At 40.2% G+C, this 14,059-nt stretch overlaps 1 protein-coding gene across 1 annotated transcript in view; it reads left to right on the top strand.

Annotated features, from left to right (window-relative positions):
- Positions 1 to 5,062: 5,062 nt before the first annotated feature.
- Positions 5,063 to 14,059, top strand: part of ITPRIP (inositol 1,4,5-trisphosphate receptor interacting protein) — a 40,721-nt gene continuing 31,724 nt past the window's right edge. The window contains exon 1 of the mRNA XM_063434136.1: positions 5,063 to 5,134. Within this exon, the coding sequence (XP_063290206.1) occupies positions 5,103 to 5,134 (32 nt within the window). The 5' untranslated portion in view covers positions 5,063 to 5,102. The remainder of the gene's footprint in view (positions 5,135 to 14,059) is intronic.

Below are 14,059 nucleotides of genomic sequence, written 5' to 3'. Positions count from 1 at the left end.
TGCACGAACTGCGGCCACCCAGCGCTCGGCAATTAACCTGCAGTAACCTCACAGCCTGGGAGGTAAATTGCCTGCACACTTCCACTTCTGGGTGGTCCGACTGTGTGGTACTTGGTTCAGTAAGCCCCATTTACTGAACCAAGTGGGAGAAAGCCAGGAACAAGTTATTTTACAGGTCTGGGGACGTAGTCTTAAAGGGGCATTGTTCACCAAAGTCACAATATGTCCCCAGACGGTTCTTCAAGGGCCATACACACCCAATACAAGTTCATAAGTTTTCAGGGGCACAATCTCCCAGGGGCCATAGTCATGAGGAAGGAGGCTGGCAAATAGGCTTCTCCACAATCCAGGGAAGCAGGGCAATTTATCATTTAAAGGGCCAGTTTCAAATAGCAGTTTGTAACACCAAGTTCTCCCTGCAGCCCTCATTGTAGGAGGAGGACTGAGGGTGACACAGAGCCAAGGCCAAGTTCTCCCTGCAGCCCTCACAGTAGGAGGAGAACTGAGAGTGACACAGAGCCAAGGCCAAGTTCTCCCTGCAGCCCTCACAGTAGGAGGAGGACTGAGGGTGACACAGAGCCAAGGCCAAGTTCTCCCTGCAGCCCTCACAGTAGGAGGAGGACTGAGAGTGACACAGAGCCAAGGCCAAGTTCTCCCTGCAGCCCTCACAGTAGGAGGAGAACTGAGAGTGACACAGAGCCAAGGCCAAGTTCTCCCTGCAGCCCTCACAGTAGGAGGAGGACTGAGGGTGACACAGAGCCAAGGCCAAGTTCTCCCTGCAGCCCTCATTGTAGGAGGAGGACTGAGAGTGACACAGAGCCAAGGCCAAGTTCTCCCTGCAGCCCTCACAGTAGGAGGAGGACTGAGGGTGACACAGAGCCAAGGCCAAGTTCTCCCTGCAGCCCTCACAGTAGGAGGAGGACTGAGAGTGACACAGAGCCAAGGCCAAGTTCTCCCTGCAGCCCTCACAGTAGGAGAACTGAGAGTGACACAGAGCCAAGGCCAAGTTCTCCCTGCAGCCCTCACAGTAGGAGGAGGACTGAGAGTGACACAGAGCCAAGGCCAAGTTCTCCCTGCAGCCCTCACAGTAGGAGGAGGACTGAGGGTGACACCGAGCCAAGGCCAAGTTCTCCCTGCAGCCAGGGCCGGATTAAGAGCCCAGTGGGCCTGGTGCTGATAATTATGATGGGCCTAATTACAAAATCTTATTGACCAAAAACACTAAAACAGTCCTACCTCCTAAGCGTCATGTATCTGATGGAGATGATGCTGTAGGGAAACTCATAGGATGCAACTATGAGAAAACACATACCCTTTGCTAATCTCATGCTTTCATCTTTCAAGTAAACCCATACCCCCTAACAGCAGTGTCCAGTAAAGCAGGAAGTCTATGGATGCGGTAAAATGGTGGGCTACTGACACAAATCACCTAACCAGAACGGCTGAAAGGGCGAACATACACAAAAAGGGGGAATGTCTGTGTCCCTATGTCTCCCAGTCCCTTAGTGTTTGTGTCCTCGGTGTCTCCCAGTGTCCCTATGTCACTAGGGGACATTGAGAGACATTGGGACACTGGGAGACATGGGGACACAGATACTAGGGAACACTGGGAGACCTGGGAAATCTGAGACTCTTGGGGACACTGGGTGACAGACACGAGGGGACACGGGGAGACATGGGGCACTGAGCCACTGTTATATATAGGGGACACTGGAGACTTGATAAAAACCTGGGTACAGGTCAAAATGTTGCGGTGTCCAATAAACCTGCTTAAAGCTATCACAGTGAGTGCCTGAGATTTTTTTCTTTTATACTAGGGGACACAGACACTACGGGCACAGAGACACTACAAGCACAGAGACACTATGGGCACAGAGACACTACGGGCACATAGAGACATGGGGCACTGAGACACTGACATAGGGGACACTGATACATAGGGGACATTGGAGACTTGATAAAGACCTGGGTACAGGTCGAAACGTTGCGGTGTCCAATAAACCTGCCTAAATCTATCACAGTGAGTGCCTGAGATTTTTTCTTTTATACTAGGGGACACTGAGACACTAGGAGACATGGGGACACAGAGACATTGGGAGACTAGGGGACTTTGGGAGTCTAGGGAACACTGAGACACTAGGGACACTGGCACACTACAGACACTGAGAGACACCAGGGACACATGGGGATACTGAGATACTAGGGACACTGGCTGGGAGACATGGGGACACTGCCATGTCTCCTATGTCTCAAAGTCGCCCAGTGTCCCCATGTCTCCCTGTGTCTCCATGCCTTTCAGTGTCCCCATGTCGCCCAGTGTCCCCTAGTGTTTGTATCCCCATGTCTCCCAGTGTCCCTTAGAGTCTGTGTCCTCATGTCTCCCAGTGTCCTGATGTCACTAGGACACTAGGGGACACTTAGAGACATGGGGACACTGAGAGACATGGGGCCACTGAGCCACTAGGGACACTAGGGACAGTGGCTGGGAGACATGGGGACACAGACTAGGGGCCACTGGGAGACATGGGGCCACTGTGTCCCTAGTGTCTCAGGGTCATGGGCGTTCGAATGGGGGGGGGGGGGGGGGTAAAGGGGGGTACTTGCCCCCCCCTCAGATTTTTCAGCTTGTGCTGCTATTTTTCATTTTAGTGTGAGAATACAGTGCAATACCAGCGCTGGCCAGTAGGTGGCGCTGTGAATTGAGAAAGGCAGAAAGCTACAGCTAATCCCTGCCTCTCTCTCATGACTGAAACCGCAGGGGAGCAGCACAAAGGCAGCCTACAGAGCAGGTAAGTGAGGGATGGGGGGGGTGGGGGAGACCGCATAGAGGAAGGTAAAGTAGAAGGAGCAGAAAGGTTCTGCAAGGGACAGGAGGGGTCAGCAAGGAATAGAAAGGGGCAGCAAGAAGCAATAAGGGGTCGAAAGGTTTTCATGGAGCAGGAGGGTAAAGTAGAAGGAGCAGCAAGGAGCAGGAGGGGTCAGCAAGGAGCAGGAGGGGTCAGCAAGGAGTAGAAAGGGTCTGCAAGAGGCAGGAGGGGTCAGCAAGGAATAGGAAGGGGATGCAGGAAGGGGTAGGGACAGTCTGCAAGGAGCAGGAGGGGTCACCAAGGAGTAGGAAGAGGCAGCAAGGAGTAGGAAGAGGCAGCAATGAGTAGGAAGAGGCAGCAAGGAGTAGGAAGAGGCAGCATGGAGCAGGAAGGGGCAGCAAGGAGTAGGAAGGGGCAGCAAGGAGTAGGAAGAGGCAGCAAGGAGTAGGAAGAGGGAACAGGAAACAATATCAGTGTTAATGTGTTCACTTTTATTTACTGAGTGTCAGGAAACACAGAGGGCCGCTGGGCAGGGGTGCCGCTGATTGGCTAAAACATTGTTGGCTAAAACATTTTTATGAATCGGGAACTAGCGATTGGCTTAGAGTGTCAGCTGACCACTCTAGCCAATCAGCGGCACCCATGCCCAACGTCAATCTGCACTTCCTGACACTCTGTTTCAGAAGTCGAATACCACTGAGCGACCTGGAGATCTGGAGCTGAAGGAAGCCTTTGGGGGTAAACCATTTGAGAGCAGTGTCACCCCTTCAAAGAAAGAGCACGCAGGGGCCTCTTTGCATCACAGCATTTTCATTTAGATAAAGTTGTTATGGTGACCAGAATGTTCCTGTAATTTGATGAAAGGAACACTATAGTGTCAGGAATACAAACATATATTCCTGACACCATAGTTGTGAAAACGCTATTCATCCTTGCTTTATGTGAAAATGACTATGCTCCTTCCCTTTCATGACACTGTCAAAAAGGGGCCAAGCATGGATGTCATTACAATTATGCCCCCCCCCCCCACGGAAAAATTCCTGCGGACGTCCATGCTCAGGGTCCCCATGTTCCCCAGTGTCCCAATGTATCAGCGTCCCCATGTCTCGGAGCTGCTGTCTGGACACTCTGTGCAGAGCTGCTCCCCCGCGGATCAGTGAGTAGAGAGAGGCAGGGAGGGAGATGCCGTAACTTCTTATCACTGCCTCTCTCCACACAAACAGCGACCCCTACTGGCCGGCGCTGGTATTGCAGAATAATCTATGTTTATACTGAGACAGACATTTGTGTTGCCGGTATTACTGCAATACCGGCACCAGCTTGGCAGCCTCAAATACCTGAGAAATACTTCTGAGAAATACCTGGAAAGCCTAAGAAATACATGAGAAATATCTGGCAACCCTAAGAGTAGTGTGTAAAAAAAAAAAAAAAAATGTAAAAAAAAAAAATTTTTTTTTTTTTTTTTTAAACCAATGGGCCTATTCCATGGGCCTGGGCCTGGAGCTGCAGCTCCATCAGCCCCTATGTTAATCCGGCCCTGCCTGCAGCGCTCACATTAGGAGGAGGACTGAGAGTGACACAGAGCCAAGGCCAAGTTCTCCCTGCAGCCCTCACAGTAGGAGGAGGACTGAGAGTGACACAGAGCCAAGGCCAAGTTCTCCCTGCAGCCCTCACAGTAGGAGGAGAACTGAGAGTGACACAGAGCCAAGGCCAAGTTCTCCCTGCAGCCCTCACAGTAGGAGGAGGACTGAGAGTGACACAGAGCCAAGGCCAAGTTCTCCCTGCAGCCCTCACAGTAGGAGGACGACTGAGGGTGACACCGAGCCAAGGCCAAGTTCTCCCTGCAGCGCTCACATTAGGAGGAGGACTGAGAGTGACACAGAGCCAAGGCCAAGTTCTCCCTGCAGCCCTCACAGTAGGAGGACGACTGAGGGTGACACAGAGGAGGAGATCACAGAGCTAGCTACGTGTCCTGACGATGGATACTTTTTATGTACAGATTTAACATTATCTGGTATAGATCTCAGGGGAGCCATAACAGCAAGGGTTAAAACAACCAAAATATGTTTTAATTTTTTTTAGAGTAGCCCTTTTTACAATATTCTGTGAATTCATCTTTAATTAGCCACAATTCAAAGTTTAGTAAATATCTCTGCCAGTTTGCATTCTGGGCTCTTTGCCAAATCAAAGATGACAGACGAGGCTTCGTGTGCAGTCATGTGATTTCTGTCCTTGTCTTCAAACACGGGTCTTTCCTGTGAGTGAACTACACGTTGTGAAAGCCAATTCCAGTGGATGCAGCATCCATGCGCTCCGTCACATGACAGGTAATGCTCCCCGATGTCTGCTTTGAAGGAATTTCACAAGGCAGTGAGAGGCAACACACATTCACAATGAAGGCATCAGACTGCAAGCATGCAGCCCATGTGACTGTAATGGGCTAACTGTATTGTGTGTGCTGGCTGCCAGCTGAGCCCGTTCACTGAGCCATTCTTAAGACGATCTGTCATTGTATCTGCTGGCTACATTGTTGCTTTACTTGTGGAGGCAGTAAAGAGACTGTGTAACCTTCTGTATCGAAATTGATGCTAATCTCTGCCATCTGCTTGCTATTGTGATGTTAGTCACCATCCCTGGGAGCATTAGATACTTAGAGCCTGTGCAGTGCCACCTGTTGGTTGTTAACAGTCTTGCAAGCCTGTAAAGTGCCATCTGTCGGTTGTGAAGATCTTGCAACAGTTATGTGCAGCGCCACCTGTTGGTTGCAACTCTTATGTGCAATACCTGAATAGCAATACTTGGTAATTTGTATATTCTGGTAGATTTGCATATTCCAGTTTCTGTAGGCAGGGGACATATTTTCGGCTAGTAATCGTCTTCACCACCTCTTTATTAATATTTTATTGTATAATATATTTATTGTATTATATAAGTGCCTGTCTGATTCCTTGTATGATTTGGTTATAACTATTGGATTGAGTGTGCCGCCAAAGGGGTGTAAATATAGTATTATATGTAAGTTCTATTGGGATCAGTGTGTATTTTTTTTTTATTATTATTATTTGTTCATGAATCCCAGGAACAGATATTTTGGACCTGTTGGATGGCTTCACTGTGTTACGAAAGAGCTAGACTTCACAGCCCCAAGTGCAATGTATTGGTCCTGTAGAAAAGATCCTCAGAGACCCCAGTTAGCCTTCGGTGACTGGGTCTCAAGTACTTCAGAGTCCCAGTAGCAGCAAGGATTCCCTTTGAATGGGAAAAAAATCTATATTAAGCTGGGTTAATTTACACTTAATTCTCTAGGAAAATAGATACAGACACAAAGCGAGATATACAGACATAGAGATCTCTCTGGATAATGAAGAGGAATCTACGCACTTTCTGTTCTTTTGCCCCACTGTAACCTACCTACCTGCCTTTTTTTTTACCCTTCTTCTCTTTTTCTTTTTTTTCTTTTATAATTTATTTATTATTATTTTCTTTTATTTTGTACAATACATACAAAGTAGATACAATACAAAGTAGATACAATAGATAAACAAATACATATAGACTAACAAACATATAACATAGTTGACTCATTGACTCATTCAACTCTGCACTCAAAATACATAAAATTAGATTAAGTTCCCACTTCTTCAGAGATTTCTAATTATTACACAATATGCTTTCCAGTATTTAATTCTCAAGAACCTTTATCCAATCATCCCAAATCTGATATTGGGAAATATTAATACTTAAATTGAAGGCTATTCCCCTTTCCATTTTACACTGCATAATAATAGATGCCTTAATTTGCGGCCATGAGTCAATTGTTGTCTTCTTCCAGTTCTTTGCAATAGACATCTTAAAGGCCATCAAAGCCTGAATCAACAGGTCTTTCTTGTCTTTAGTTAATTGCGGAACGTTTAAATGTAGAAGCAAGTTGTCTGGGGTCCAGATACAGGTAGTATCCAGCAATTTGTTTATATGACCCAGAAATTGAACCCATGCTTCCTTGATTGGTGGGTAATCCCACCATATATGCAATTTATTTGCTCCCTCATTTCCACATCTCCAGCATCTAGATGTCTCTGTCTTTGAAAATGTCTGGATCTTATTGGGGGTCATGTACCATCTATTAAGTATTTTAAAATGTGCTTCCCTAATATTTAAACAATGTATCGTAGAATAAACTGATTGTAAAGCCTTGTACCATTCGTTTATGTCAAATTTTATTAATAAATCTCTTTCCCATTTGCTTTTAGCTATAGGATACACCGGTCCTTTTATGCTTTGCATAACCTCAACACATCTAGTTAGTATTTTAGTATCTTTCTCCGATCCTATCAGAGCATTTAATTTGTATAATGATAAAGAACTCATATTACTAACGAGGGGACTTTGCAAAAAGCTCTTAATCCTAATATAATTAAACGCTTGTAAATAGGAGATACCATAGGCACTTCGTATCTCAGCAAAGGGAATAATCTTCCCATCTACTAATAAATCAGCTAGTTTTTTAATACCACGTCTAGTCCATTCGGACGTATCCATATTTTCCATCCATATTTCTAAATTTTTAAACGTCAGAGTGGGTAAAACTTTATTTTTCAGATCTAATTGATTTTTAAGGTGGGACCAAAACTTTAAGAGGGGTCTAGTTATCAAATTATCCATCATGCATCTTATGTTGTTGGTTCTGCTATTATTTCTTGTAGGCCACATTAGTCTTTCGTTGTTATATGGGTCTGCAATATCTGCGCCTTCTATTTTAAACCAGTCTTGTAAGAAAAGAAATGCTGCTTAATTAAAGGAAGAGTATGCATCAACTGTGTTTTTTCCCATTTAAAAGCAAAATATTCTTTTAAATGTTGCAGGTCTTTTTCATCCATATAAAAGGGTAATACCATTGTTTTTTGAACATTAAGTTTATAATTTGACAAGTAGCTGTATCTTTCAATTACTTGCATTGCAGCTGGAACTGACTTGATTGGGTTGGTAAGGGTTAACAAAGTATCATCAGCATATTGGCTTATCTTAAAGTCTTTATCTCTCTTTTTAAACCCTGTTATATCCGTGTTTTTACGTATTTCATATGCCAGGGGTTCAGCACTTAAGATGTACAATAGTGGGGAGAGAGGGCATCCTTGACGAGTACCATTTGATAACATAAACCATTCTGACTTGATCCCCCCTCCTACTATCCTACTGGAAGGTGAAGAGTAACAGGCCATTATCGCCGAAAGAATCTGGCCTGAAAATCCAAAAGCTTTTAGAGTTGATTGCATAAAATTCCAGCCAACCCTATCAAATGCCTTTTCTCCATCTAAAGCCATCGTTAAGAAAGGGGTTTTATTCTCATGGATCTTAGTAAATATATTTAGTATCCTCCTAATATGATTGGAGGACACCCTACCTGGTATAAAACCCACCTGATCGTCTGCAATCAGGAAAGAAATTATATTCTTAATTCTTTTAGCAATGATTGAGGCATAAATTTTGTAATCATTATTTAATAAGGCAATTGGACGATAGTTAGTTATTTCTTCTGGATTTTTTTTTTTTTTTTAAAAATAGGAGTAATATTAGCTACCAGCATTTCCTTAGGTAATTTGCCAGTATTAATCGCTAAATTATAGCATTCTACCAGCCCCTGGGCCAGACTAGCCTTATATATTTTTAAAAAAGAATCTGTGAACCCATCTGGACCCGGCGCTTTATTTTTTTCATGGTATCAATAGAGTCCATAACTTCTTGTAGTGATATCTCTGCATTTAGTTGGTCTAATTGTGACTCATTAAGTCTAGGGATATGAATGTTCAAGAAATAGTTGTTTATATCCTCTTGGGATGATGTCACCGATAAGTTATATAGATTGTAATAATAATCTCTAAATACTGCTCCTATTTTCTTAGGATCTAGTATGGTTTCATTTCCCTGTTTTATTTTTGTGATTCATTTATTTTTTTGTTGATTTTTAACTTTATTTGTAAGGATCTTATCCGCCTTATTCCCCCTATAGTAATAGTTCATCCTCATAATCTGTAGATTTCTGTTTATTCTAGATATCAAGATTTCATGAATTTTATTTTCTATAATCCTAATTTGGTTCGACATTGTTCTTACAGGAGCAGCGGTGTTTTTTTTATAACATTCACCCAATTCAATATATAGACTGGACAAGGATTCCTGTCTGTTTTTCTTATCTTTGGCTTCTAGGCTAATTAGATGACCCCTAATAATGCTTTTAAATGCGCACCATTTTATATCAGCAGACACTTCATTATTGTCATTATCCATCCAATACATGTCTATCGCCTGGGCAATCTGTTCCCTATTCATTTTAGAGATTAATACCTTATTATTTAGTTTTCAATCCGGTCTTTGTTTTATAATATTGTTCTTTAATTGTACTTTGACCAAATTATGGTCGGACCAAGTGACCGTAATTATATTCGTAGATTGCACATGTTCTAATAAGCTACGATCTCCAAATATAAAATCTATTCTTGAATATGAGCAGTGCATCTTACTAAAACACGTAAAATCTTTCTCTGAAGGATGAAAAATCCTCCAACAATCCTAAAGCGCTTCATTTTGGATTATATTACGATTTTTTTTTGCCAAATTAATAGCATTCCTCGAAGGGTTTTTAATCTTTTCAGAGCTTCTGTCTAAATTAGGGTCAATTACCAAATTAAAATCGCCCATAACTATAGTGCGTCCTTGCTTAATTTTTTCTAATTGTGCAAAGAATTTATACAAAAACTGAATCTGAGAAGTATTTGGGGCATAAATATTCGCAATTGTATATAACTGATCTTCTATTGTACATATGAGAATGGTCCATCTACCTGTCTTATCAGTTTTCACGTGCTTTATAGAGATATTTAATACTGAGGGGAAAAAATGGCTACTCCCCTCTTTTTTTTATCTTTAAACGAGGAGCAGACTGAGATAGGAAAGTCTTTGCAACTGAATTTTGTCTTATCGTCTCCCCGCCAATGAGTCTCTTGTATTCCGACAACTTGTGCATTTTCTCTTTTTACGCGTTCAAATAATAGTCTCCTTTTTCGTGGAGAATTCAGGCCCTGCGCGTTAATCGAAACAACGCTAATCATATATTTCTCATCCTACTTTTTCCTTCTCTTTCCATATTCTATTATCTTTATTTCTTTTATGCTGTCCTTTTAGGCCTAAGGTCTCCGCAGAGTGGGTTTCTCTTTCTTTCTCTGCTTCTAGCTTATTTAATTGAGTTACATATTTCATAGCAGACTGGGTCAACTTGTGACATACCAAACAACACAAAACATTTACAAAAAAACACTAAATATAAAATAAACATCCCTTAAAGGAAGTGTGGATGGTCCTGTAATAAACCCTCTTTCACAGAACCTCCAAATAGATCCTATTTGGGATCACTATTTTGAATATTTTCAATCGTATTATATTGCCTTTAGTCATGAAATTATCAAATAAACAATCCTGGTTATCTAGTTAGCATAAGTCATCATTAAAGAAAAGAGAAAAAAAAAAAAGAAGAAGAAAAAAAAAAAACCCTATGAGCCTAATCTGCTATCAATATAGTTTAAGTTTTATCTATAAACCATTATCAATATCTTGTGATCCTTGTGATCCGTCTTCGTATGTGATAATTTTTCAATAACTTGTACTCTCGGCATAGTGTGAAAAAAAAAAAACATTAATCAACCAGTGAATACCTATTTCCCTTTCCTTTCCTTTTATTTTTACTCTTTTTCCCCTTTCTTCCCTTTCCCTTTACTATACATCATGCTCTTCTCTATTTCTTTTAAGTGATCCAAAATTTGTATTATTTAGTGACCTAATTTAAACAATTATCTAATTCTAATTTTGTGTACAAATACTTATTATGATATATCTATACTTCATTAGATCCTTCAATAAACATTATCCCTCCTAATTACATTAGTGATAAAGTGTCCAATATTGAAAGTCACTGCAGATGTTCATAGACTCAAGGCTTTCCAATTAAACTTTTTATAAATTATATCTTTTTTTTTTTTTTTTTTTTTTATCAATTCTGCCTCTCGTCTTTTTCCTTGTAGTGATGTAGAATTATTAAAAAATCTTTATTGAACTTGTACTGAATTATTGTACTAACTCCATTTTAACCTCACACTGTAACAAACCCTCCATTTTGTCCTCATTACCTGACAGATTCTCCATCTTAAACTACATTACATGACAGAATTTCCCAGCAACATTTAATACAATGAACAGAGACTGTATTTTCAATAAAGACATAGCTGACTCCGGAATTATTGAATCTCCTGTAACATGCAACAAAGTATAACCAAGGCCAGAGCCAAGGCCATGAGAACACTGTACTAATGAAATGTTCTATTCATAAAAGAACCTTGCACCTGACCACAAGATTGACATCACCGACCGTGTAAAATGACGCTCAGGACCCCCTTGTCCCCACCCGTGTCCAAAACAATACCACCTCTTGGTGGGTGGACACGGAGCTAACCACTTAGTTTTTGAGCCAATTAATAATATTGATGGGTGGACACTGATATAGTCACATAACATTTAATCCAATTAATGATGTTTATTTGTTATTATCTGATATTCAATGATGATGTCATTTTGCCTTTAAAAAGGTCTGCATAACTGTTTTCAAACCAGATGGCATTAAATTTTCTGAAGTGCTTTTAACCTGAACTCCATGTGTCAGTGTGAGCTTACTTCTGCGTATACGCAATTTAATCATCTCAGATTTGGACAGGAACAGATAGACATTTAAACATATTTGTTTATTTCTAAATTAATCTACATCAGTAGTATTAAGCCGTCTATAGATATCTTCCTCAACCAGCGAGGAAATGGAGAAGAAAAAAAAAGAAAAAAGAAAATTATAGATTATATCCATTTATATTGTGTTATATATCTTCTCTCCTTCATCCTTTTTCTCCCTCCACTGAATCAATCAGATCGAAGTTCTGCTCTGTAAACCATTTTGAAATTGCCGTAACATCTGAAAAATAATGTGTCTTTGCTTCATAAGAAATTATTATTTTGCAGGGATACCGCCAAGAGTATCGAATATTCTTCTGGCGTAAAATCTTTGTATATAGTGCAAACGGTTTTCTTTTAGCCCTAGTATAATATGAGATATCTGGAAAAATCATAATATTAGTGTATGGGTCATTCAGCCTAATAAGTCTAACTGCTTTTAAGACTTGTTCTTTCATTTTATATGTCGAGCAGCAAATCATTACGTCTCTAGGTTCACTTCGCGCCACAAAATCTGGTTTCCTAATTCTATGGCATCTTTCCAGAAAATTCAGAGGATTTGTCGTTTGAATGCCTAATTGCACAAAGAGCTCCATTATGTGATCTTGCAATATATCATTGTTAATAGATTCTGGGATACCACGAATTCTTAGATTATTACGCCGAGATCGATCTTCAAGATCTGCAATCTTGAGTTCCAATTCAGCTATTTTTTGGTTTGCTTTTCTCATATTGTCTTCTGCAGAGACTTGCTGGAATTCCAAAGCTTCTAATTTTTCTTCATTCAACTTACATTTTTTTTCCAGCTGTGATAACTCCATTTTGAATTCCTTAAAACCTTCATGATCATGAATTTCATTTTTAATCTTATCTAATTGACGTTCAAAGCAGGACTCTAGATAACTATGTAATTCTTCGGAGCTATATTCTTTAGAGGACAATTTTCTTTTTAGTGGACTCTTTGGAGACAAATTATCAGATTCTTTAAATGAATGGGATGAGGAGTCAGATGCATTCTGATGGTCTATTTCCTGTTTCTGAGTAAGCAACGGAGCTGGGAAGGAAAGCCGCCTATCAGTCTTGCTTTCTTGTTTCTTTTCTCTGTCTCTCTTCGTAGGCTGTTTATTATCTTGACCTTTCTTTGATGACATAGCAAAAAAAATTCAATAAATAAATAAAAAAACCTCTTGGTCCTTTTTAACCCCTTAAGGACGGAGGACGGTCCTGAACCGTCCTAAGTTTAAGATGTACTTACCCGATCGCCATCGTTCCCCCGGCGGCGATCGGCGGTGCTCCCGGTGTGGGGAGACTGCCTGCAGCCCAGACAGTCTCCCCATGGCGGATTAGGACCCCTGTGGCAATGTGATCGCTCAACAGGGCGACCACATGGTCACAATAGGTGTCCATGTGTCTGCCTGCAGGGGGACTGCCTGTACTGACAGGCAGTCTCCCTGCAACTGTAAAATATAAAAAAAAAAAAAAGTTAATGTTAATTAAAAAAATAATAATAATTATATATGTGTATATATATATGATATATATACATATTATATCTATATAATATATGTCTATATATCATATATATATAATGTCATGCTAAGTGTATTTATATTAATATGTACATAGATTAATATAAAAATACACTTATAATTAAATTACACACGTGTATATATATAATATATATAATAACTATATATACTGTATATATATATATTATTATAAAATACAAATAATAAGTAATTTAAATTACATTAAACATGTAAAAATAATAATGCAAATTTTAAAAAAATTATATATCTATACGAAATTTTATTCTCACACAAACAAATATAAATGCTAACTTTGGCCAGTGTTTGCGACTAAGTGGCTACTAAAAAAGACTGGACATACCCCATATTGAATACCCTGGGTTGTCTACTTTAAAAAAAATATGTACATGTGGGGTGTTATTCAGCGATTTATGACATATAACAGTGTTACAATGTCACTATTGATACATTTTAAAAATGTATGTTTTGAAACCGCAATATCCTACTTGTACTTATAGCCCTATAACATGCAAAAAAATAGCAAAAAGCATGGAAACACTGGGTATTTTTAAACTCAGGACAACATTTTGAATCTATTTAGCAGTTTTTTTCATTCGCTTTTGTAGATGAGTAAAAGATATTTCACATAAAAGTCAAAAAACATGTATTTTTTTCAATTTTTCATCATATTTTTTCATTTTTTAAAAATTAAATTACATGAGATTATATAAATAATGGTATGTAAAGAAAGCCCCTTTTGTCCTAAAAAAAACAATATATAATTTGTATGGGAAAAGTATATGAGAGAGCGGAAAATTACAGCTAAACACAAACACCACAAAAGTGTAAACAGATGCCTGGTCGCAAATGTACAACATCGCAAAAACAGTCCGGTCCTTAAGGGGTTAATTCAGAATCGCTTGTTGTTGCACTAAACAGCGTTATACACCGTATAGT

This window comes from Pelobates fuscus, chromosome 10, assembly GCF_036172605.1.
Source record: "Pelobates fuscus isolate aPelFus1 chromosome 10, aPelFus1.pri, whole genome shotgun sequence".
NCBI classification, from domain to species: domain Eukaryota; kingdom Metazoa; phylum Chordata; class Amphibia; order Anura; family Pelobatidae; genus Pelobates; species Pelobates fuscus.
This window is presented reverse-complemented; position numbering and strand designations above follow the sequence as displayed.